Source organism: Geotrypetes seraphini, chromosome 4 (genome assembly GCF_902459505.1).
Source record: "Geotrypetes seraphini chromosome 4, aGeoSer1.1, whole genome shotgun sequence".
NCBI classification, from domain to species: Eukaryota; Metazoa; Chordata; class Amphibia; order Gymnophiona; family Dermophiidae; genus Geotrypetes; species Geotrypetes seraphini.
The window spans coordinates 202,757,180-202,783,433 of record NC_047087.1 but is presented as its reverse complement, the minus strand read 5'-3'; the positions used below and the strand labels follow the sequence as shown (position 1 = coordinate 202,783,433).

General features: G+C 44.6%; 1 protein-coding gene across 19 annotated transcripts in view; it reads left to right on the top strand.

The window, feature by feature from the left end:
• CAMK2G (calcium/calmodulin dependent protein kinase II gamma) overlaps positions 1–26,254 on the top strand; it is a 543,897-nt gene that overhangs the window by 343,596 nt on the left and 174,047 nt on the right. For all 19 annotated transcript variants that reach the window (XM_033940484.1, XM_033940503.1, XM_033940486.1 and 16 more), the window contains 3 exons: positions 3,459–3,553; positions 8,904–9,026; positions 9,985–10,068. In XM_033940484.1, the coding sequence (XP_033796375.1) occupies positions 3,459–3,553; positions 8,904–9,026; positions 9,985–10,068 (302 nt within the window). The remainder of the gene's footprint in view (positions 1–3,458; positions 3,554–8,903; positions 9,027–9,984; positions 10,069–26,254) is intronic.

The following is a 26,254-nucleotide window of genomic DNA, read 5'->3' as shown; positions in this document are numbered from 1 at the left end:
TAACTCCTTATGTCACTGGGCAGCGCTGAGGCTCCTCAGTTTTTCTTTCTGTAAGTAAGTTGAGAAAGTGTCTTTTCATCTGCTCGTCATCTGATTTATTATTTTCAGGTTTTTTTTAATCTGACTTTTGAGGCTTCCTGGTGCTACAGAGGTTTCCAGCATTTCTGGAATAGCTCTGCCTGGGAGAAGATACAGTCTCTGGATCACAGGGCTGTAGCTGGGCGGGGAGGGGGGAGGAAGCATTCCTTATGCAGGGCACCCATCTAGTTGGCTTGCACTAATTTGTAGGTTAGCTTGGGGCGCATTCCTCTGGAGGATCCACTCACACCTGATTTATGAGGCACTTGAGCATAGGCTGAGTGACCCCATGTTGGTCCAGAGGACTGTAGCGGGTGCTGGCTGCATGTGTCGTCGTCCCCCCCCAAAAAAAAAAAAGATGTGTGAGGAGCTAGTGGGGTAGAGGGTTTCAGGCTCTCGGAGTATGTCTAAAAGGCAGCCCAAAGAGGCAAGTGGCTGAAGAATCGTACATGCTTTTCTGAGTAATCAGTATAGAATTATTAGTTTTAAGATGTTTTCTGATTAGGAGATAAATCTGTCAAACAATGCAGTCTTAATTTTCTTTCCGAAATGCTTGATGATCTAGATTTTAAACAAATAAGACTTGCGATGTACAGATACTCACTCTTGTGAGACCATTTTTATGATTGTGCACTCACAAAGGAACTGAGATTGATTGAGTCTCTGAGTACTTTTAGAAAATCTTTAAAACATATTTGTTTTCACAGGCATTCTTATGAGATAAAACATGTTTTAAATATGTCAGGTATAAAACATTGAATATGTATTTGTGAATTTTGAGAGGTGTTATGTATGTGTGTTGAAACCGCTTAGATTTAGTGGCAATCAGATCAGAACAGCTCTTAACCAGTTAACTCCTGCTGATCAGCTCCCGGCTAGTTATTTGATATAATACTTATAATTACCCCAAAATTAATTCTTTCCAATTGGAAAACTTCGCATCTTCTTAATATTTGTGCATGATGGAGCTCAATTCTTTTCCATCAGAGATGTGAAATGGCGATAGCAGAAAAATTGGGAACATTTAGAACAGTTCACAAGCATTGGTCCCTTTTATCTTCTTTCTGTGACCCTTCTCTATCACAACTGAATTAATCTCATAGTCTCTTTGGGAGACACTGAGGCCCTGATTCTCTAAAAGTGCGTCCCGATTTTAGGCAGCTGTAGACGTCCTACAGCTGTCTAATCAGCCAATCGGGATGCACGTTTTAAAAAAAAAAATGCTCCCCAGGCAGGCCTGAAGGCGCCTCCGGGAGCCTAGGGAGACCCGCAAGATGCCTAAGCTCGTCTAAGGGCCTTAGGCGGGCCTTAGGCTGAACCTAGGCGGCCCTACGCGTCTCCCTAGTAGATGAGAAGCTTAAAAATGTAGGCCAGCAAAATGCTGGTCTACATTGTAAATAGACGCGGCCGCTATACTTATCGCGGCAAGGGATCTCTCTGCCGCTATAAGTATAGCGGGCCGTGGCCCCTGACCGATCACTGGCAGGAGGGTGCCCAAACCCTCCTGCCCGAAGACGCACCCCCCCCCCCGACACTACCGACCGCCCCCCCCCCCGACACTACCTACCGCCCCCCCCCCCCGACAATATCGGTCGCTGGCAGGAGGGTGCCCAATCCCTCCTGCCCTAAGACGCACCCCCCCCCGGCGCTAACAACCCCCACTCCACCAAACCTGTTCTTACAGATGGGTCTTGCACGTCGAGCAAGCAGGCACGCCTCGTCGAAATGAGGCGGGCCCGGCCCATCCCGCCGAAGCCTAAGGCCTGATTGGCCCAGGCTCTAGAAGCCTGGACCAATCAGGCCTTAGGCATAGCGGGTCCGCCCATCCCCACTTAATCTAAGGCCTGATTGGCCAATCAGACCTTAGACTTAGTAGGGATGGGCGGACCCGCTATTCCTAAGGCCTGATTGGTCCAGGCTTCTAGAGCCTGGGCCAATCAGGCCTTAGGTTTCGGCGGGATGGGCCAGGAAGGGGCGGGCCCGCCTCATTTCGATGAGGCGTGCCTGCTTGCTCGACGTGCAAGACCCATCTGTAAGAACAGGTTTGGTGGAGTGGGGGTTGTTAGCGCCGGGGGGGGTGCGTCTTCGGGCAGGAGGGATTGGGCACCCTCCTGCCAGTGACCGATATTGTCGGGGGGGGGGGCGATCGGTAGTGTCGGGGGGGGGCGGTCGGTAGTGTCGGGGAGGGGGGTGCGTCTTCGGGCAGGAGGGTTTGGGCACCCTCCTGCCAGTGATCGGTCAGGGGGCCACGGCCCGCTATACTTATAGCGGCAGAGAGATCCCTTGCCGCGATAAGTGTAGCGGGCCGTGTCTAATCTAACCCGATTCTCTAACCCGCGTCTGTAACATGGACGCCGGTTACAGAATCGGGGTTTAGTTTAGGCCGATTCTGAATAGGACGCCTCTCCTGGGCATCCTATACAGAATCAGGGCCTAGGTGTCTTGCGGGCCTCGCCTTCAATATAGGCGGCCTGCCTGGGGAGCATTTTTTTAAAAAAAACGTGCATCCCGATTGGCTGATTAGACAGCTGTAGGACACCTACAGCTGCCTAAAATCGGGACGCACTTTTAGAGAATCAGGGCCTGAGTCCTTCTCTGTATGAAAGTGGTATGCAATTAAATTTTTTTTTTTTTTTTTTGCACTGTGCTTCCGTATTTTGTATTATTTATTGTAATAGTTTCCTCCTTTGTGCTTTATATATACTTAAGTTAAAATATGTTATCAAGATATGTTGAGCATTTTTTGTCGGCCTCTTTTCCAAAGGCGTGCTAGCGGCTGCCACACGGCAACAGCCCTGAAGCCCTTTAAATCTTTATGGGCTTCGGGGCTGTTAGCGTAGTTGCTAGCGCGCCTTTGTAAAAGAGGCCGTGTATTTTTGCTTATATTTCTTTAATAAAATATCTTGGATTAAAAAAAAAAAGTAGCACTTAATTGGATAGTGCCACTGAATATCTGGTCAGACTACCTGGGTCTGGGGATGGAGTCATAAATTATCCAGGTACCGCCTGTATTCAGTGGTACTGCCCAGGGTGAGTGAGGCCAGAGGAAAAAAAACTATCCTGATGTGCCCAGATAGCTGTTTAGGTACCAATGCTGATCATCAGGTGGTGACCAAAGAACCAGATATTCAGCACTGGCATGCATGTACAGCTTGAGGTAAAATATCTGAGTCCAGACACATCCATAGCATCCAGTGTTTAAAACAAAAATGCTACCCCCTGGGGCTGAATATTGGGCAGATTATTTTGTAGTTTGCTAAAATAAGGCATCCAATTAATCTTATCACAGTATGTGAGCCATCGTCACAAGTCTCTGTTCTCAGAAAGGCTTTGATAGACTGAGCTGAAATTTCACTAATACATGTAAGTTTCTCTTCTAGGGGTGATTTTATATATATTACTAGTGGGCTACCCACCATTTTGGGATGAAGATCAACATAAATTGTATCAACAGATCAAAGCAGGAGCATATGATGTAAGTAAACTTTGCAAATGTAATGTTTTGCAATGACTATCATCTTCCTTCTACATTAGAGAATGGCACGGTGACAAAATTCAGAATCAGAGTATAATTGGGCACAACCACTGACCCGCAAGCTTTGCTTTGAAGAATGCTGGTGTAGAAGGACCGAGGTTGAAATAGACACTAGAAAATGACATTATTATTTCCCGCGGTTATCCGCGGAGATGGGAACGGTGATGAATTTTGTCACCGTGTCATTCTTTATTCTACATTAGTCATCCTCCCCTTTTCACCCTATAGTGCCAGTGAGGAATAAGCTCAGCATCAGCCTCTGCAGCAGGTAATCTTAAGAAGGCTGTGACACTATTCCTTAAACTGGACTCTGCTTTCGCCTTTATTATATGTACAGTGGATTTGTCCCAAGCTGCAGTTATCTGTTAGGGGCCTTGTAGCAGTGCGAGTGGGGTTTGGGTTTGGGCCAGTACACAAACAGCCAGACACAAGCACAAAAGGTAAAGGAAACTTTTTGATTAACTCAAAGGAAAATCCTACACCCTGTTTCTTCACAGGGCCAGGCATACATGTTAAAAAAAAAGTTCTGAGAGGGGCCTGTAGCTGACAGGATCTAAAACATGGCCTATGGCTTGTGATTGCCATGCCCCAAACATAATAATAATAATAATTTATTTCTTATATACCGCTATACAACGTGACCATTTTATTTTTTTTCATCAAAACGAGACATCTATTAATTGTCAGTCCCGCCCCCAATCCCGCCCTAGCGCCGCCCCAATTTCTTCCATTCATTTTTCATGTACAGTGGAACCTTGGTTTACGAGCATAATTCGTTCCAGAAGCATGCTCGTAAACCAAATTGCTCGTATATCAAAGCAAGTTTCCCCATAGGAAGTAAGGGAAACTGCTTTGATTGGTTCCACCTCCTCCCCCCCCCCTTCTACGAGGCTACCGGCGCTGCTCCATTCTCCCCCCCTTGAGGAATCTGACGCTGTTCCAAACCCCTCCCCCCCTGCGAACCGGCATCCCCCCCCCGCTCCCATTGCCCCCCCCTCCACCGCGATCCTACTTTCCCCCCTCCCGAGCAGTCAATGACACCCTTTACCCGACTTGGCACCAGTGCCGGTGCCCGAAGATCCTCCCTCTTCTGGCGCGGCTGGGCAGTGCGTCGGAGATCCTCCTTCTGGGCTGGGCTGGGCTGGACTGGCTATTAGCATTTACGCATGCTCAAAGCCTTCTGGTCTCGCTCTCTCCGAGATTGAGAGCGAGACCAGAAGGCTTTGAGCATGCGCAAATGCTCAAAGCCAGTGCAGCCCAGCCCAGACCAGACCAGAAGAGGGGAGGATCTCCAACGCACCGCCCAGCCCAGGCCGCGCCAGAAGAGGGAGGATCTTCGGGCACCGGCACTGGTGCCAAGATGGGGTAAAGTTAGTGTCATTGACGTGCTCGAGGGGGGGAAAGTAGGATCGCGGTGGAGGGGGCAACGCGAGCGGGGGGGGGGATGCCGGATTGCTGGGGGGGTGCCGGATTGCGGGAAGGGGGCCGCTCGTACAGCGAGGCAAGCTTGGTTTACGAGGCACCAAGTTTGCAAATGTTTTGCTCGTCTTGCAAAACACTCGCAAACCGGTGCACTCGTAAACCGAGGTACCACTGTGCACATATTATTTTATTAATTCACAATGGTAACCATAAAATAAATAAAAAAGCCACGAAGCATACTATACGCAGAGAAAATGTTAATTATCATTTATATTTGGGGGGTTTTCAAAGATGTCAAGGCAGATGACTTTAAAATATGCAATGTCACCTCTAACTATAGAAAAATAGACAAATATAGTACAAAATATAGACAGCAGATATAAATTCTCAAAACTGACACATTTTGTTCACTAAATTGAAAATAAAATCATTTTTCCTACCTTTGCTGTCTGGTGATTTCATGAGTCTCTGGTTGCGTTTCCTTCTGACTGTGCATCCTTTCTTTCTGCACTCAAGCCCAACAATTGTCCCTTTCTATTCCTTCCCTCCTTCCTTCCTATGTCCTTAGTGCCCCTGGTGCCTCCTTCCTATGTCCTTAGTGCCCCTTCCTATGTCTTTAGTGCCCCCAGTGCCTCCTTCCCATGTCCTTAGTTCCCCTTCCCATGTCCTTAGTGCCCTCAGTGCTCCTTCCTATGTCCTCCTCACTGCCTTCCAGCCTTTGTTTCACCCCCTCCCCTGAAGGTTGCCAGCTACCCTCCCTCCCTGCTGCGCTAAAGCCAGCCTGCCTGCCTCCCTCCCTCCAGCGCCAAAGCCGCTTCCCCCCCCCCCCCCCGGACCAGCCCCACTGCTGCTGCCTACCACCGCTTCAAACACCACCATCCCGGTCTGCCGCCACTACCAACCACTGCAACTAAAGCAAAGGAAGGTCCAGGTGCCGGCCCACAAACCTTCTTCTTGATGTCAATTCTGACGTCGGAGACGAAGTTCTGGGCTGTCAGGCAGCGATTGGCTGGCCCGGAACTTCCTCGCACTATATCTGTTATGGAATCATGTGTGGGCCTTTTGACTGTTTTGAAGGAGGGCAGTTTTCATATAACCAGTTCATGTTGGTGAATTTTTTTTTTTTTCACTTATGTAAATCACTAAAGTAGAAAATTGTCCTTTTATTATCTTTTGTACAGAAGTATAAAATATGACATCATAAGGACCCCAGGACTCAGCTAGTTTGCTTTCTGCAACTTTCTGTTGCAGCATTACAGACTCTGTGTGATCTCAGACTTTAACCTATCTACAACTGAGGAGCCTTGGTGCTTATCCCTTGTTTTCTTAGTTCAGCCCTTCCTTTTAGTGGAAAAAATATTTCCTTATGTTACTCCTGAGTATATCCCTCTTTCAGCCTCATACTGTGATAATTTGCTTTGGCACTTGCTCTTCCATCTGATGATAAACTGATACATGTGTTCTATGAAACACAATTGTGATGTCACAGTGCCCATAGTGACATAAGAGTGGCTACTTCATTAATGGGAAGCTGTGAGGTGTAAGAACGAAGCTGACAAAGATGCACAGTATTCGTTAGATCTGTACTGGGTGCTCTGAGGAATTACTGCCTAATTTTTCAAACAGCACCATCCCCCATTGTCTGAAATGAAGTCATTCTGAGGCTCTATTATGTTGTGACTTGAAGGATCCATTTTGTAATTTCATTCTAAACATGAGCCCTGCTGTGTTGTGACCCCTAGATCAGGCTGCTTCATTTCACTGCTGTCTGGAAATCACTTATCTGTCAAAATGATAAGTTGTCTTTGGCGTCCCTTGATAGATAAGGGACATATGAGGCATAGACCTGTAATTATTTCTTTATTCTAAAGACCAGAAGAGGAGGAGGAGATTGCCTTTCTTACTGTTACTTCTCTGTGCATCACTTACAGTTGTGTGATGGTCTAATCTAATCAGATTGCTTTGGTGAATATTCCATTATCAGCAGTCTGGGAATTAGAGTTGTAAGAGGGTCTTGTCTAAACTTCTTCCTACCATATTTCTGTACTTTTTTCCACAGCTAGTTAAATCTTGCTAGAAAAGTTTCCAGTGTAAGCAGTGTCTCAAGATTGTAACCTTTCAACTTATTATCAACTCGTTATATTTTCTTTAAGACCACACACATTTTTCAGTCTACTGGGAAGCTTGTATCCATTTCCAGTGTCTCCTTGGACTTGATTAACATTAGTATATGACTAATCTGTGAGTTCTGTAGCATGCCGAACTTATACAAGGGCATTTCAGGTTCATGCTTCTTAAGACTCATTAAACGCATGCAAGTGCTTGTACAATATTTTGTTTTCTAGTGTATATTATTTGCTGCAGTAAAACTAAAAAACAAATCATGGCTGACTTATGCAGCCATTTATACATAAGAATATAAGGGATAACATAGTGAGGGTGACCTGTGCTCTGCCGAGCCCTGCATCCTGTCTCTAAGAGCGACCAGTCTCTGTTATCTGGAAGAGCCCAGGAATATTCACCAAAGCAATTCTAGTGTGAATATGATTAGACCATCACACAACTGTAAGTGATGCACAGAGAAGTAACAGTAAGAAAGGCAATCTCCTCCTCCTCTTCTATCCAACACATTTTCTTTTATATCTGTGGTTGGTCTTTAGAATAAAGAAATAATTACAGGTCTATGCCTCATATGTCCCTTATCTATCAAGGGGAATCCAACCCCTATTGCTCCAGTCCAGAAGTATATAAAGTGCAGATGTAAAAGTCTGTCTGGCTAATACGTTTTTTGGACCTAGCTCCCCAGGGACCATCTAGCCAGTCATGCTTTCAGGATATCAACAATGAATATACATATGAGAGATTTGCATACCAAGAAGGCAGTGCATGCAAATCTATCTCCTACATAGTCATTGCGGATATCCTGAAAACCTGACTGGTCAGGTGGTCCTTGAGGACTGTTTTGAAAACCACTGCTTTGGAGCCTAGATCTTGACTCCTAGTTCTCAAGGGCCATCAATGGCCAAGTTTTCAGGCTGTCCTTAATGAGAATGTATGAAGGATATTTGCATGCACCGGACTTGATGGACCCAGGGTCTGATCCGGAGATGGCAATTCTTATGTTCTTATGAGATACCCTAGAAAGCTGCTCCAATGGCAGACTGAGAGTGAAAATAGGAACTTGTCCAGCATTATCTGTAAAGTCATCTAGTTGTTGGATCCTGTGAAGGAACAAACATATCCTAAGCTTTGCGTTCTAGCTTTGTGTTCTATTCTCAATGTACAGGTACTTAACATCTGATTTGCTAAAGTTTTTCATTGCATGTGGAGAAAAAAAGCTCAGTCAGGCTCCAAGAGCATTAAAAGCAAGGTATTTCGGAGGCAATTCTATTAGTGGGCATGTCCCTTTAAGACACCCTAATACCACAGAGTGAGAGCCTATTCTGTATCGGCACCTGAGGGTGCCTAGGCGCTGTTATAGAATACCAGTATAATGTGTTACTGAGGTGCCTAAAATCTAGGCGCCCACAGTTTCACCAACTATATATATGTGATGTAACTGTGAGCACTCATATGTGACAAGAGTGCATGTGATTTACAGTATTCTATGAGCACTGTCTGTGCTGTGCCCCTTTGTATGTTTTGCCAATTAGGTGTGCCCTTACTGAATAGAGCTTGTTGAAGGGGGGAGGGGGAATTTGACATTTACATGCATATGTGCGTGTCCGTAGTCTGTGTATTTACATGCATCAGGATTGCCTCCTTAGTGACTACTTGCTCAGTCAACTGGCTCACACTGTTTTGTGCAATTTTAACATGGGCCCAAAGATCTCTGTTCCAACATTTTCCATTCTTTCTTCACCTGTAGTTTCCGTCACCTGAGTGGGACACAGTGACTCCAGAAGCAAAGAACTTAATCAACCAGATGCTAACAATAAATCCTGCAAAGCGAATCACAGCCGATCAGGCTCTCAAGCACCCATGGGTCTGTGTAAGTATTCCAATGAGTGGCAAAAAGAACAGCTTACTACCAGGACAAGGTACTTTACAAGTTGCTATTAGTGAGTTAGAGGTATGATAAATTTACAACTATATTTAATTTCATGAGAAAGCATTTGAAGCTGTCTGCACATGCTCCTCTCTTGAATAGTCATTAGAGCAGTAGTCTTCACTAATTTGTAAGTCAGAGCCACCAAATAGTGTATGTTCATATGTGGGGCTATGACACTGCTGACCAGTTTGTGTCAATAGCATCGGTTGCTTCCAACATGCCGTTGAACTCTTCATTGGAGGTATCCTCATGGATGTGGATGTTTCCAAATGCATTCTCTTCTTCTTGAAGCATATGGCTGTTCTTCCCATCCACTTCCCCCTTTCTGTCAAAAAGCTTGGGTAGAAAGACAGAGAAATGTGAAAAATAAAAATCCAAGGCAGAAAGAAGTGAGAGAAAAAAAAATCCAGAAAGATGATGGCAGCTGCCCCAAAGATCTCCAGGAGCTGCCATTGGCCTCCAGGCTTTGCACTGAAGAACACTGCATTAGACTATCCCACACCATAAGTGCCAGCTTTACAGAATGATTAGAGTTCTACACCCATCATAAATTACGTATACCTCCTTGGACAAAGTGACTGTATTTGCTCTATACGGGGGGGTGCTCAAATGCCCTCAGCATCCACAGAGCTGGCACCTATGTTCCACACTAATTTTTATGAAAGGAAACCACATTTAGGCATGAGAAATTACAAATATGGGCAAGGAAGAGAGGAGGAACCAGGGAGCTCATACAGGTCCTAGTTGGGGGGTTAAAGAATCACAGGTGATATGGGGTATAAAAAAAAGGAAAAAAGCAGTTCAGACCTGTTAGTGTGTACATCCCTTTAAAGTAGATTGTATGTTTTATGCTGTCTTGCCAAGGCCTTTGCTGAGTATTTGAGGTTTTGTTTTTCAGCAACGTTCTACTGTGGCCTCCATGATGCACAGACAAGAGACTGTAGAATGTCTGAGAAAGTTCAATGCCAGAAGAAAGCTGAAGGTGAGACCTATATCATTTCTCGCATAAAATTCCTCATAGAAAAATATTTTTGTTTTACCATATTGTACTTTCAGCCTTACCAATGTGTTCTGCTTCCTAAATTTTTTTTTTTTTTTAAAAAGGTCTTTGGTTATAACCATCCAACCCAATCAACCTGGCATCTGATTCTAACCTTTTCCATCATAATGATCCAGCCTCTGGCCCTAACCCTTCTTCTGATCAGAACCTTCCCCAGCCCAACCAGCCTGAGATCCAGTTTTAACCTTCTCCATCCTAATTAGCCCAGCCTCTGATCTTCCCCCTTCTGGGGTCTGATTAGAACCTTCCCCAACCCATTCTTGGATTTCAGTCCTCTCTACTCTTTCTACTCAGTACATTATATGTAGGAAATTTTTATTATTGAAACTGGACAAACAAAAACCACCTCATCATGCCTGAGATGAGCCTGTGAACACAGTCCAGTCATCATTTGGAAGCATATTCTTTTACTGCTAACAGATATCTCTAAATCAAATTGTAGTGGTTTTTTTAATTGAACAGAGGCTCTTTGTTTGGAAAAAAAATAGTCATATATATATATAAGCAAATATTACAGCATAAATTTATAGGATAAAGTATTAAGCCTTGGTTATTCATAATATTTTATCACAGCCAAAATACCTTGGGCTTCTGTTCTTAGTGGTTTATAAATGATAAACTTAGGTGTTTATTTCTAGCTAATTTAAAGGTACTATTGCTGAGTACTTTTTCCAGCTAAATCAAATATGGCAATCATCAGCACAGAAGATTCCCAACAGTTGAGTGGAGTATACAAAACAAGCCACAGTAGGGTCACAGAGTATTTTACTAGGGAAAAAGTGTTTATTCAGTAAATACCTGTTTTAAATTTGTGCATCAAATTATTTTATTGGTGTTTATCAGTTAAAACCTAAAATGAGAAGCCCTGAATATGCCTAATTTTTTTCTTTTCTAAATACGTTTACCGGTACTTAAAAAAGAAGCGATACTCAGCCTGATCGTGAGCTTTTTAAAATTTTATATATTTCTAATTTTAAAAGTATAAATCAAGAAACTCTTAATATAAGAAAAATATTTCTTACAACAGCAATAAATTAAAAAAAAAAATACAGAAAACAAAAAAGGAAAAATTAGTTATAAGAATGCCACACAAGTAATGAAAATAAACAAGGAGAAGGAAAGTACTAGTTAAGCAGGAGATCAATCGACTAGATAAAGAAATTTGATATTCATATAACAGTATTATAATCAGGTGAGACTTTTACTTCACAGTTGCGGTAGGAATAAATATTAATATTGGAGTAGGAGGTTGCCATGCTTCCAAAAATCTCTTAACCTGTCCTCTGCCCCTTCTTGTCTTACCGCCTGCTGATTGGAGCCATGCCAGTCTACATAACCTACTCTTACAATAGGTGGCAGAGATTCTCTGGGGATCTGCAAAATCCCCATTAGATATTTCTTAAGATATCTACCAGTGTGAAAACTGGAGATTCAGGGAAGTTAAGAAAGCATAAATTGAAATGACTTGTAAGGGCTCTGAATTCAAGATCCATCCTTGGAATCCAGCACAGTGAAGGGGAAGGAAGATCGAGGCATCCCCCTTCACTGCACCGGAGGAGCCCGAGATCGGCGGTTTGCCCCGCCCCCAACAGCCACTTTCAGCACAAGTCTGCCTTTGCAGCCCTCTTAAGGGCTCTGAATTCAATATCCATCCTTGGAATCCAGCACAGTGAAGGGGAAGGAAGATCGAGGCATCCCCCTTCACTGCACTGGAGGAGCCCGAGATCGGCGGTTTGCCCCGCCCCCAACAGCCACTTTCAGCACAAGTCTGCCTTTGCAGCCCTCTTAAGGGCTCTGAATTCAATATCCATCCTTGGAATCCAGCACAGTGAAGGGGAAGGAAGATCGAGGCATCCCCCTTCACTGCACTGGAGGAGCCCGAGATCGGCGGTTTGCCCCGCCCCCAACAGCCACTTTCAGCACAAGTCTGCCTTTGCAGCCCTCTTAAGGGCTCTGAATTCAATATCCATCCTTGGAATCCAGCACAGTGAAGGGGAAGGAAGATCGAGGCATCCCCCTTCACTGCACCGGAGGAGCCCGAGATCGGCGGTTTGCCCCGCCCCCAACAGCCACTTTCAGCACAAGTCTGCCTTTGCAGCCCTCTTAAGGGCTCTGAATTCAAGATCCATCCTTGGAATCCAGCACAGTGAAGGGGAAGGAAGATCGAGGCGTCCCCCTTCACTGCACCGGAGGAGCCCGAGATCGGCGGTTTGCCCCGCCCCCAACAGCCACTTCGGCACAAGTCTGCCTTTGCAGCCCTCTTGAGGGCTCTGAATACAGGACCCCTCTTCAAAATCCAGCACAGTGAAGGGGAAGGGAGATCGAGGCGTCCCCCTTCACTGCACCGGAGGAGCCCGAGATCGGCGGTTTGCCCCGCCCCCAACAGCCACTTCGGCACAAGTCTGCCTTTGCAGCCCTCTTGAGGGCTCTGAATACAGGACCCCTCTTCAAAATCCAGCACAGTGAAGGGGAAGGGAGATCGAGGCGTCCCCCTTCACTGCACCGGAGGAGCCCGAGATCGGCGGTTTGCCCCGCCCCCAACAGCCACTTCGGCACAAGTCTGCCTTTGCAGCCCTCTTGAGGGCTCTGAATACAGGACCCCTCTTCAAAATCCAGCACAGTGAAGGGAAAGGGAGATCGAGGCATCCCCCTTCACTGCACCGGAGGAGCCTGAAATCGGCGGTTTGCCCCGCCCCCTAACAGCCACTTCGGCACCGCCCACTGTGAACCGCCGAAGAGGAAGGTGATTTCAAGTCCATGACCTGATCGCCACGAAAAACGCACGGATGGCTTAACGGCTCCTCTTACACACCTGATTTAATATAATCTGTGCTTTTGCAATTTTATTTTCATTACATTTAAATACGTAGCAATTTAAAAGTGTGCATCAAATAGAAATGCCGGTAAGACCGGCAAAAACACCTAAACATAAATTATCCTGCTCAGAACTTAAAATGGCGACGTCACCGACTCCATCTATAACCTTGACACAATGGGGAGATTGGGCCCAAGAAATCTCAAAAATGGTCACCGAGGCCCTGGAAGAAAAATTTCTTAAATTACAACTGGCTGTAGACTGTATTAATGATCGTTTTGAATCACACGCTGGACGTATTACAGCATTGGAGCAAAGGGTGTCTGATAATGAAGATGCAACTTTGCAAGATCGTGAAAAAGTAACAGCATTGCAAAATCAAATAGCAACACTGACAACACGTTTGGACGACCAGGAGAATCGTCAACGCCGCAACAATCTACGAGTAGTGGGGCTACCTGATCTCCGTACTGATCAGGATCTATACTATTTTTTTCAACTTTGGCTCCCAAAACAACTTGGCCTAGTGACCCCTGATTCTGGTTTTCCATGCGAACGGGCACACCGCTTGAGCCAACGTACAGAGAATAACAACCGCCCGAGAGCAGTTATTGCTAGATATATCAACTGGAAAGATAAAGATCTTATCATACAAGCCTTTCGAAAATATGGTCGACTTGAATATGAAGGTCAAAGATTACTTTTGTTCAACGACTACTCCCTACATGTATCCACCCTTCGCAAGACGATGGTGCCACTATGTTCTACACTGCATCATCGAGGAGTGAAGTTTGCACTAGTGTATCCAGCGACTTTACGCATATGGAGAGAAGGGAAATCACACTCATTCACAGACAAAGCAACCGCACAACTATTTATAGACTCTATACCTGAGACAAATACTACCCCAACGGGCTAATATTATCAGCCATATATTTTACTTTGAGGTATCTGTTTGATCAAATCAATTCCAAATTTAATATTTTAATCTGAGCCAATAAGCTCTTATCTTAACATGTTATGTTATGTAATGAAATACAAATTTTATATAACCTGCTAAATTAAGCACACTAATCTTTACATTTATATTACTGATTAGGTGTGGATCTTGTTAGATGTTAGATGCTTCACATGCGTCATTCTTATATGCTCATAGAAGCATCCTTAAAATATTTTAATATGTACATGATAGTTTGGTTTATCTATCTTCTGACCACATATTATGAGGTCATTACTATCTTCTTCTTTCTTATTTTAATGTCTTTTCTACTTTTCTTATTAGACAGGAGTGTCTACCTTATCTCACTAATATATCAGATATCTTCTCTCGACAAAAGTGATATACTGCATATCTCTCTAACGCAAATCATATATTATGGCTGACCTACATGTCTTTTCCTTTAATGTGAATGGCCTGAATCATCCCATTAAAAGAAAAAAGATATCCAATTATGTGTCCAATAAACATCCAGACATAATTTTATTACAAGAAACCCACCTCCCATCTGCTGCCGCCACGAAATTTCAACTAAAGGGATACTCTGCTCATATATACTCCCCTGCGACTTATCAAAAGAAAAATGGTGTTTCAATCTTTCTTAAAGATAAACTCTCTCCCATTATTCATTCAATTAAAACAGACACAGAGGGAAGATGGTGTCTGGTACATGCTGCGTTGCACTCAATAGACTTTGTTCTTCTCAATATTTATGGCCCGGTTAAAGATCACCCGGATTTTTTTAGAGACATTCAACTAGCACTAATTGAATTCAGTTCTTGTTCTCTGATATTGGGTGGAGATTTTAACCAAATCCAAGACTTATATATTGACAGATCTTCTTCCTGTAAACCATCCAAGACCAAGTCTTTCACAGCTCTACAGGCCCTAAAAGATGCTTTCTCCCTTGTAGATCCTTGGCGACTACTTCACCCGAAAGGTAGAGAATATTCACATTTTTCACCACCGCATAATACATACTCGAGAATTGATTTCTTTCTTATATCCTCCTCTCTCATTCATGACCTTACTAATACTAGTATACATCCAATCTCCCTTACGGACCATGCTGCCATTTCTTTATATATTTCTATTTCGGCTCCACGTAATGAATCTCCTTCTTGGAGACTAAACAACGCCTTACTCTTGGATGAAGAAACTGTTGAAAAAATCAACTCATTTACATTAGAATTCTTCGAAAATAACTCTAAAGATCCTGAAGTTTGTCCTTCCATAATCTGGGAAGCTTATAAAGCAACCCTTAGAGGTGAATTGATAAAAATTGCCTCTTGGAAAAAAAAACAGTCCATGAAAAAAGAAAAAGAATTAGAAAACGCTATTAAAACATTAGAAATACAACATATGTCTAATCACTTACATGACCCAACTATTCTCCATCATATCCAAAAACTTAAATATGAATATAATACTTTAGTTTCATGCACAGCCAGACGAGATATCTTCATTTCCAATTCTGGTCATTATATGGGAGATAATCTTATGGGTCGTCCACTGGCCAGATACCTTAAAATTAAATCCAAAAGATTACATATCACATCTATCCAAAATTCATTAGGACAATTAGTCAAAACCAGATCTTCAATTTCTTCTCAATTTGAAAATTTTTATACTTCATTATATAAGTCTGAAGTTGTGGCTCCTGAATCAGATATAGACTCTTTTCTTTCCTCCTTATCTCACCCGACCATATCGGAGCCTGTTAAATTGGAACTAGATTCTCCGATAACCATAACAGAAATAGAAACTGCTATATCTTCCCTACCGACTGGAAAAGCCCCAGGTCCGGATGGTTTTACTAACGAATTTTATAAACTATTTCGAAACATCTTAGCTCCTCATCTCCTTACATACTATGATTTCCTCCACTCCTCTCCAGATAAACAATTTAATTTCACAGAAGCCACCATCGTTGTAATCCCTAAACCTGACAGAGACGCTACCTTGGTCAAAAACTTCCGTCCCATCTCTCTCCTTAACTTAGATTATAAAATAATGGCAAAGTTACTTGCATTAAGACTCACCAAAGTGATTCCACATCTTATACACAAAGACCAAACGGGATTTATTAAACAAAGATATATAGGAGATAACCTACGACTTTTTCACCACGTGAATGCACATGCTAAAACATTGACAGACCCAATAATAGGCCTAGCTATAGACGCTGAAAAAGCCTTTGATTGAGTGGAGTGGTCTTTTCTTTTCAGTGTCCTAAAATGGTATAACTTTGGATCATTTTTCACGAAATGGATAAAAACATTATATTATATTCCTAATGCTCGTATTCTAATTAATAACTCTTTATCCAATAAATTTCCCCTTCACAGAAGCACTAGACAGGGCTGTCCTCTCTCACCACTATTGTTCAATTTAGTGTTGGAGCCTCTTCTCTCTGCTATTCGACAATGCCCGCTAATTAATGGTATTCCCTCCCCTGATAGAGACTTCAAACTAGCAGCATATGCTGATGATGTATTAATTTTTCTAAGGAACCCTCAATCTTCTCTCCCTCATCTTATACATATCATCAAACAATATTCTAGCTTCTCAGGATATTCTGTAAACTGGGAGAAATCAGAAATCTTTCCTCTGAACAATAACATTCTTCAATCAGACTTGGCTAATTTTCCATTCACATGGTCAAATGAAGCTGTGAAATATTTAGGGATTTTAATACACAAAGATCCAGTCTTTGCTCAAGATCTTAATATATCCAAAATCAAAAATTTAGTTCTTAACACTACATCTAGGTGGTCTCCACTTTATTTGTCTTGGTGGGGTAGAATATCATCCATCAAAATGACCCTAGCACCTCAAATTAATTACATCCTCTCAATGCTTCCTCTTTTATGCCAGAAATCATTTTTCCATTGGCTAAATAAGAAGCTATCTGAATTTATATGGAACAAGAAAAAACCCCGAATTGCTCTAGCCAAGCTGAAGGCCTCTAAAATTAACGGTGGTCTTAACTTTCCAGATTTCTACCACTACTATATTGCTTCATTAACTAAATATGGAGCTTACTGGGTCAATGACTCCTTCTCTCAAGACCCTCCTAATTGGTATGAAATGGAATGTTTTCTATGCAAACCTTTACACATCTCTTGCCTATTAACGATACCAATACCCAGACATTTGAGAAAATACTCTCTTTTGAATTCAACGCAGCATGCTCTCCATCATTTAGATAAAATAGCTGGTATCTCAATTAGTGTTAGCCCATTCATGTCCCTTTGGAACAATCCCAATATCCAAAACCAAGGCAAATCCCTTTCATGGAAACGGTGGCAACGGACAGGTATATGGTTTGTTCATCAATTATATACTCTTAATAAACTAATCCCTTTTGATATACTTTGCTCCACATACCTTCTAACATCCTCTGCTTATTCACAATGGATCATACTCAGTGAAATACTGTCTTCTGTACAGATACAATATGACTTCATATCTTCTAAAAATACTATTTACCATTGGTCTTTACGGTCTCTATCAAAAGGGAAAGCTATATCTTTTTTTTATAATATTCTAAGAGACCAATCCTTCACTTTCTCATATCATGCTATGAAACACTGGGATAATATAATAACCATTCCACTTTCTGACATTGACTGGGAACTCTTTTGGTCTTCAACAAATCGCCCACTTTTATCTTCTAGAGTTTCACAGTCAATGCTCTTTGTAATGTGGAATGCAATATGGACCCCATTTCGTATGTGGAAAGCCAAATTAAAACAAGATTCTATCTGCTGGAACTGTTTGAAAGAGGAAGGAACTCTTGATCATATGTTCTTCCATTGTACTCTGGTCCGTTCTTTTTGGTCCAAAATCTGGAATACCATACAATCTATCACCAACTGCTCAGAAGAGATTTCTATGGACATTATAATCCTTCGATCTCAACACCCCTGTTTCGCGCAATCAAATTGTCCTCCTAAACTTATTGATACCATGTTTGTGACTGCTCTCATGCATATTCTGAAAAATTGGAAATCATCTTCGTTATTAGATTATACTTTTTGGTGGAACTCTCTATGTATGTACCACAGATTTGAATCATATGCATATGAAAATAAAATTTCACTCCATAAATCCATGAATTGGAAAAACAAAAAATCACCCTGGTCATTTTTAGATTCATATGTACATTCTACTATGTAGACACTCCTGTCTTCTCCTCTCTTTAAAAATTATATATATATATATTTTTTTTTCTTTCTCTCTTCTTTTTTCCTCTCTCTTTCAATTTTTACTTTGTCCTATTTCACTTTCTATTGTCATACATCACCACAAACAAATCCAAAAACAACTCTGAGCTTTTCTTAATAATATGGGCCTTTATAATTAACTGTATATTAATGCAAAATGTTATACTACTTTTATGTATTTGAATTGCTCCTTGTATTTTTTAAAATACTGAATAAAATTTATTGAACTAAAAGAAATGACTTGTATAGTTCTCTGAGGCTTTCAATTTTTGATGAGTGACAAGTCTATCGATGATTGCCTTTAATTCAGCAACTAGCTTCTGAACTGCATTATCCTGTTGCTGTAAAAGTTCCCCATGTAATGCCACTTAAGACTGAAGTGACTCCCAGAATTGAATTTTATCAAATCAAGAAAAGGTTAGATAAGTTCCTGCTGAACCAGAACATACGCAGGTAAGGTTAGACTCAAATAGGGAACTGGTCTTTGACCTAAGGGCCACTGCGTGAGCGGACTGCTGGGCACGATGGACCACTGGTCTGACCCAGTAGCGGCGATTCTTATGTTCTTAAATCTTTTCAGCAGAGAGTCCTCTATCACATGGCCAAATTCTCAAAACTCACCATGCTTTTAACAATGGACAGTAAACCAGTCCTAACCAGTTTAGCATCCAAGTATTTTACTGGATGATTCTCAGAACGCTCACCATGGTCTTTTCTGTGCTTCCTAGAAGCCTCCGATTGTCCTATGCAAATGTAGTAGAACAAGGTCATTAATATTAAAATGGTAGTACAATGAGGTCATTAATATTTAAGCAAGCACTCCGGGTGATTCTCTAAACTTTTTGCCCACTTTCTATGGGCAAAATTTTCTGGCAGGGTCTGAGCTGTCATAGCCTTACTTTTCTGCGCTGATTGGCTCAGGTACTGACAGGAAAGTAAGGCTTGACAGCTCAGACTCCACCACAAAAAATCCTCTCCTGCCCATAAAATAAAAAGAAGATCCCGATTCCTCCTTCCTTTCCACCAACCCCCCCCCCACTCCTTCCTGCCACTGGGGTGTCTTGCTCCCTGATAACCCTCCATACTTTTAAGTTCAAGGATGGCTGGAAGGATGCCCACTCCCTAATGCTAGCAGGCTCAGCTCTTCAAAATGGTGGGCCTTCCCCTTCCCAGTGCAAACTGTGATGCACTAGGAGGAGCCTAAGGCCCTGATTGTCTCAGACACTTAAGGCCCCTCCCTATCCCAAGATGTACTGGGCAGGCCTGTTTGGCTCTGGCACATAAGGCCCCTCCCCTGGGAGGGGCCTTTAACCAAAAATGGGGTTCTCGGTTTATATTCAAGTCTTCCCCTCCACCTTCGCAAATCCCTCCTTTGAACAGGCAGGTTTCAGCCCATACTCGCACCCCCACCAGCTGGCAGCTAGCTTTCCCTCCTTCCCAAGCAAGAGTAAAACCCCCAGGCCTACCATGACTTCCTGGTGGTCTAGCGGCGCATTGGGGCAGGAGCGATTCCCACTTGCTTCTGCCCATTCTTTCTCTGCAGCAAAAAATGACTGCCAAGATTTCCAGCAGCAGTCTCATGAGGCCATTCCCCTATTTATCAAAATGATGGAAGGATATGTCACAGAACAATTCATAAGAACATAATAATTGCCGCTGCTGGGTCAGACTAGTAGTCCATTGTGCCCAGCAGTCCGCTCCTGCGGCAGCCTTTAGGTCAAAGACCAGTGCCCTAACTGAGACTAGCCTTACCTGCGCATGTTATGGTTCAGCAGGAACTTGTCTAACTTTTTCTTGAATCCCTGGAGGGTGTTTCCACCCTATAACAGCCTCCGGAAGAGCGTTCCAGATTTCTACCACTCTCTGGGTGAAGAAGAACTTCCTTACGTTTGTATGGAATCTATCCCCTTTTAACTTTAGAGAGTGCCCTCTTGTTCTCTCTACCTTGGAGAGGGTGAACTATCTGCTTATCTACTAAGTCTGTTCCCTTCAGTATCTTGAATTTTTCGATCATGTCCCCTCTCAGTCTCCTCTTTTCAAGGGAGAAGAGGCCCAGTTTCTCTAATCTTTCACTGTATGGCAACTCCTCCAGCCCCTTAACCATTTTAGTTGCTCTTCTCTGAACCCTTTTGAGTAGTACCGTGTCCTTCTTCATGTACGGCGACCAGTTCCTGAACTGTTGACTCTTGGTCGACTGTCGGCTTTCCCCTTCTTCGTAGTTTAAAAACTTCTCAATTTCTCTCTTGATGTTGCTTGCAAGTAGCCTCGTTCCTTTTCTGCTGAGGTGGAGTCCATCCTTCTTGAATAGCTTGCTCTTCCCCCAGAATGTTGTCCAGTTGCGCACGAAGTGAAATCCTCCTTCTTCGCACCAGCACCTCATCCATGCTACTTACCCCAAGGGGGGTTTCTTCTCCTGATCTTCTTTTCTGGTTTACTTCCACAATAAATTATTGTTAGAATAAATTATACCCCCCACTTGTTCCTTTGTTATATTTCTTCTACTCCTGTCCTGTTTCCATTCATACAGTGAGAACAACACAAAAACAAAATCCAACGAAAACTGCAATACCGCCAGCCAAAGCAAAAACAAAAAACAAACTGCAGGCAACTATGTATGAGATGCAGACAATGTTTATTGTACCAAATATTTCATTTATGCAGTTAAAAATACCACCTTATAACAAACCAAAGGACCTGACACGGTCCGTGTTTCGGAAAACACTCCTTCCTCAGAGGTCCATGGTTGCTAAGGTATAAAATAAGCTGCATAAAAGGTATAAAACAACTTCCTATCTGTAATCCTTCTTCACTTGGAATGTGTGACACAAAAATAGTCAAGCAAAAGCCTTAGCAACCATGGACCTCTGAGAAAGGAGTGTTTTCCGAAACAGGGACCATGTCAGGTCCTTTGGTTTGTTATAAGGTGGTATTTTTTTTTTTTTTTTTTGTAACTCTTTATTTAAACACTGCGAGGCAAGTACAGCATGTACCATGTTGGCACAACCACACACTCTGAAATACAGTGTATACATTAATATGCCCCCCTCCCCCCCACACAACATGTCCCCTTCCCGTCCCACCCCTCCCCTTCCCCCCCTCACCCCACCCCCCACAACCCTCCAATTTACTCAACCCCCGGAATCTTCTATAACCCCCCCCACACATGAATTAACAGAAAGGAAGAAGTAACAGGACATAATTCTAAGATGAAAACGAGGCAGTGGATACCCCACATCAGAAAAGCACCGTCAGAGAGTGCACTACCAATTACTCAGTGTTTCCCTCCATCTCTAGGAACCTTCCCCATAGGTCCTCAAATTGTTGCCTTTGGCGTGTAAGTAGAGCAGAAAGCCTAAATTTCTCACAAACCCATCCCAATTTCACTCTCATCATCGCCACCGTAGGTATCGTGTGGCTCTTCCAAAGAGATGCCAGTACAAGTCTAGCAGCTGTAAAAGCCAGTCTAGCCAACCTGTCCTGCGTAGCCTCCACTGTCCCAGGGAGTACCCCCAGCAAAGCCGCCCCCGCTCCAAACGGTAATCGACATTGCAAGAGACACCCCACATACCGGAACACCTGAGTCCAATAGTCTGCAAGACGAGGACACTCCCACCACATATGAAAGAATGTACCCCTCAGACCACACCCTCTCCAACACTCCCCTGTACATGAGGCATTCATCTTTGCAAGCACCACAGGAGTAACATACCATCTCACAAGGAGCTTAAGAGCATTTTCAACCAATTGTGGAGCCACCGCCACATGATGTATGCGCAATGCTATTTGTTCCCATTCCTCATTCGTATAGGTAATCCCCAAATCTACCTCCCAAGCCCGCATATATGAAGTCTTCCGATCCGGGTCAGCAAGCAGTAAGCGATATAATTGAGAAATGCATCCCCGACGCACTGGGTCCCCCAACATTAACTCAAATTTCGAGCGCTTATATGCGGTCGGGTCCCCCGCTTTAATTCGCATAACATAATCCTTCACCTGCAGATAAGGGAATATATCACGCTGCTCCAAATGGAAAGAGGCCTGGACCTCAGGAAACCCACGAATACGCTCCCCCTCCAACAGCTGGCCAAACCATCTCAGCCCACCTCGCTCCCATCTACAAAAGACTCCACCCTCCCTACCCGGAACAAAATCCTCCGCATACCGAATAGGCAAAAAATGGAGTCCCCGCATCTTACCCACCAGTTTTCTACACGCCCCCTTCCAGATCCGAAGCGTCCATCGTATAAAAGGATTAGAGATAGAAGCAATATCCGTCTCCCGCAAGCCCACCCACGGTAGGTAAGACATAGCCGGTATGCCCCTAGGATCCCCCAATAGGCCCAGTTCCACCTGAACCCACAATTTAGCTGGGTTCGCATGCCAGTCCACAACCGCCCTAAGCTGCGCCGCCCTATAGTATAGTTCCAAATTGGGTAAACCCAGTCCCCCCTCCTCCTTAAATTTGAACATGGCATATCTCGCAACCCGAGGGCGCCTGCCCCTCCATATAAAATGCAAAAGCGTCCTATGCCAGCGAATAAAATAAGCTTTAGGAACTTCAACCGGAAGCACTTGAAAGAGGTAAAGAAATCTGGGTAGGACCATCATACGTACCACCTCCATTCTGCCCATCCAGGAAAGGTACAGAGGGTCCCATCTATCAAGATCCCGTCGCAATGTCTCTCCCAAAGGGAGATAATTAAGGCGGAACAGGGTATCCCACTCCACCCCAAGCCATATCCCCAGGTATTTAATAGGGCCCGTCACCCACCGGAAGGGTACCCCCTTTTGCAGTTCCAGGGCCTCCGCCGCTGGTACCGAAATATTCAAGATCTCCGTCTTAGACAAATTAGCTTTAAAGCCTGAAATCCGCCCATAATCTCGCATCAAATCCCGCAAAGCCAGAAGCGACCTCTCCGACCCCTCCACTATGGCCAAAATATCATCCGCGAAAAGGGACAGTTTATGTTCCTCCCCCTGCACCCGCACCCCCTTCACAAGCCTAGACAGACGGATACTTTGAGCCAAAGGCTCGATCACCAAAGCAAACAACAGAGGAGAAAGCGGGCACCCCTGCCTCGTCCCTCGATGCAATTCAAAGGGCTTGGAATAGACCCCATTAACTTTGACACAAGCCATCGGGTTGTGGTAAAGCGTAAGAATCCAAGAAATAAAACGCGACCCGAATCCCATCTGGCGTAGAACCGCCTCCATAAACGCCCAATCCACCCGATCGAACGCCTTTTCGGCATCCACCGCCACCCCCACCCACGGAGACCCTGATCTACGAGCCGCCCACACCAAGTTCAACACCCGCCTAATACCATCAGCCGCCTGCCGCCCCCCAATGAACCCCACCTGATCCGGGTGGATCAGGTCCGGCATATGAGTCGCCATCCTGTCAGCCAGAATACGGGCCAGGATTTTGGTATCTATTCCTAATAGAGAAATAGGTCTATAGCTGCCACACAAAGACACATCTTTCCCTGGCTTAGGAAGTATCGTAATCCCTGCCAAGCGCATATAGAAAGGCAAACGCTCTCCCTCTTTCAGAGAATTAAATAATCTAGTTAGCAAGGGTGCAACCAATGGAGAAAGTTTCTTATAGAACAGCCCTGTAAACCCGTCTAGTCCGGGGGACTTTCCCGGCTTCAAATGTCTAATAACATGTAACACCTCCTCCACCGTGATATCCCCCTCCAGCCCCAGTGCATCCGAGCTAGATAGGGTAGGCAACCCCAAATCCCTCAAATATGCTTGGCTCTCCACCTCCGAGCCCTTAAGCTCTGGGGTATAGAGCTCCTGGTAAAACTCCCGAAACCGCCGCTGAATGCCTACCTCGTCAGTAATTACCGTGCCATCGCGCTCCTTAATAGCCAGAATATTACTCCTGGACTGCTTCAATTTGACCCTTTGAGCCAAAAGTTTGCTAGCCCGATTTCCTGATTCAAAATATTTAAGCCTCAACTTCTCAAGATTAAACTTAATCACCTCATCTTCCAACTTCCCAAGGGCCATTCGGGTTTCCTGAAGCCTGAGCCTCAACTGCGGGCCCCCCTGTCCCCTCTTATGTTGATCCACCAATGTGCGGAGCGTCTCCCGGAGCTGCAATTCCTCCTGCTGCCGGGACTTTTTCTTATAGGCAGCTATAGATATCAATTCCCCCCTTAACACCCCTTTTAAACTTTCCCATATCGTCATGGGGGAGAACTGATCTACATTGTTAAACTCTAAGAAATCATAAATCCCCGTTTCCAATTTTTGCACTATTTTCGGATCTCCCAGCAGGGCATCGTTCAATCTCCAATACGTATCTCCCCCCCGAGGTCCTCCCCATTTCAGATCCACCCATAGCGGGGCATGGTCTGACCATCCAATGGTATCAATCTTGGTATCCAACACTCTACCCCCCCACCCTTTATCCACACATACCAGATCAATGCGGGTGTATACCTCATGCACAGGGGAGTAGAACGTGTAGTCCCGACCCATCCAATGTTGAACCCGCCACCCATCCTCCACATTAAGGACTTCCAGAAATCTCTCCAGACATTTTCTATCCTTCTTAAGTCTATCACCCCCCTTGCCCGTGGAATCCCACTCCGGGTTAAGAACCAAATTAAAAATCCCCCCCCCACCACCACAGGCCCCACCTTAACCGACAAGATTTTAGATAGGAGGAGGTCTCACCTGTTGAGAGTTAGGTGCATACAAATTAACCAACGTTACCCGAGTTCCATCAACAGTACCAGTCCAGATAAGCCACCTCCCACCTTCATCCCTCCATTCCCTGTCTGGGACCACCTTCAACTTATGGGAGAACAAGATCCCCACCCCCGCCTTTTTCCGCTCCACCCTATTGGAAGCCCAAACCCTCACGGGATACTCCCGAAACTGTACCAGCTTTTCCCCAGCTTTTACAAAATGAGTTTCTTGAACAAAACAGATATCAAAACGTAGGCGCTTAACTTCTTTCAGCAACAATTGCCGTTTACGTGGCATGTTAAGCCCCTTAACATTCAAACTGCCCAATCTAAGCACATTATCCCCCCCCATCCCCCATTAAAGACAGCACACCCATCACCCCTGCACCTCCCCCCACCTTCTCTCTTCGTAACCCAGTCCCCCCCCCTCCCAGTCCCACCCTCCCAGTCCCACCCTCCCTCCCCCCTCCTCCTCAACTCTCCCCACCCCCCTCCCCACCAAACCCACACTCCCATTCTCCCCACTCCCTCCAAGACTTCAAGTGACTTCACCACCCCCCCCATGTCACCTTTGTGATACCTCCCGTCCCCACATCCACACCTCATATTCACCATGTCCCCCCCCCCCCAAGCACTCCCCAGACCATCACCCATACATGCCCAGTCACACTCCCAAAGTCACCACTAGATCAGCAGCAAAGTCCAGGACCCAGTAACGGTTAAGCGCAACCGCCCTCAGCCAGCCGCTCAGGTGTCCGGGGCCGCTGCTGCCCTCTGCTCGTCTGCTTCTCCCTCCTGTCGAGCGCTCTGCCGTCCTCTCCGTCTCTGGGGCACCGCTTTCCACTGATACCGCTCCAACTTCTGTGCCGCCACTCTGCTCAACACAGAATCTCCCGTTTTCACCAGGCCCTCCTTCAGAAGCAACGCCTGCAGCTCCGCCACGGTCGTCACCCGCTTATGCACTCCATTGAGAGTGACCAGTAGACCAAACGGGAACAGCCATCTATATCTCAAGTTATTCTGCTTTAACACCTCCAGCAACGGGCGAAACTCCCTCCTCTTCTGCAAAGTGATACTCGAGAGATCCTGAAATATCTCCACTTTCAAATTCTTCCAAGAGATAACGCCCAAATCTCTAGCTTTCTTCACCAGACGATCCTTATCGGGGAAGTGATGAATGCAAGCAATAATATCTCTCGGATAATCCCCAGTCTTCGGACCCAGGGTTCGGTGCGCTCTATCCACTCTCAGGTCCCCAGTATTGTTGTCAGGGGCCCCACCATCTGCCAGCAGGAACCGGCTGAGCTCCTGCACCACAGCCGCAGCGTCCCCATATTCAGCTGTTTCTGGAACTCCCCGGATC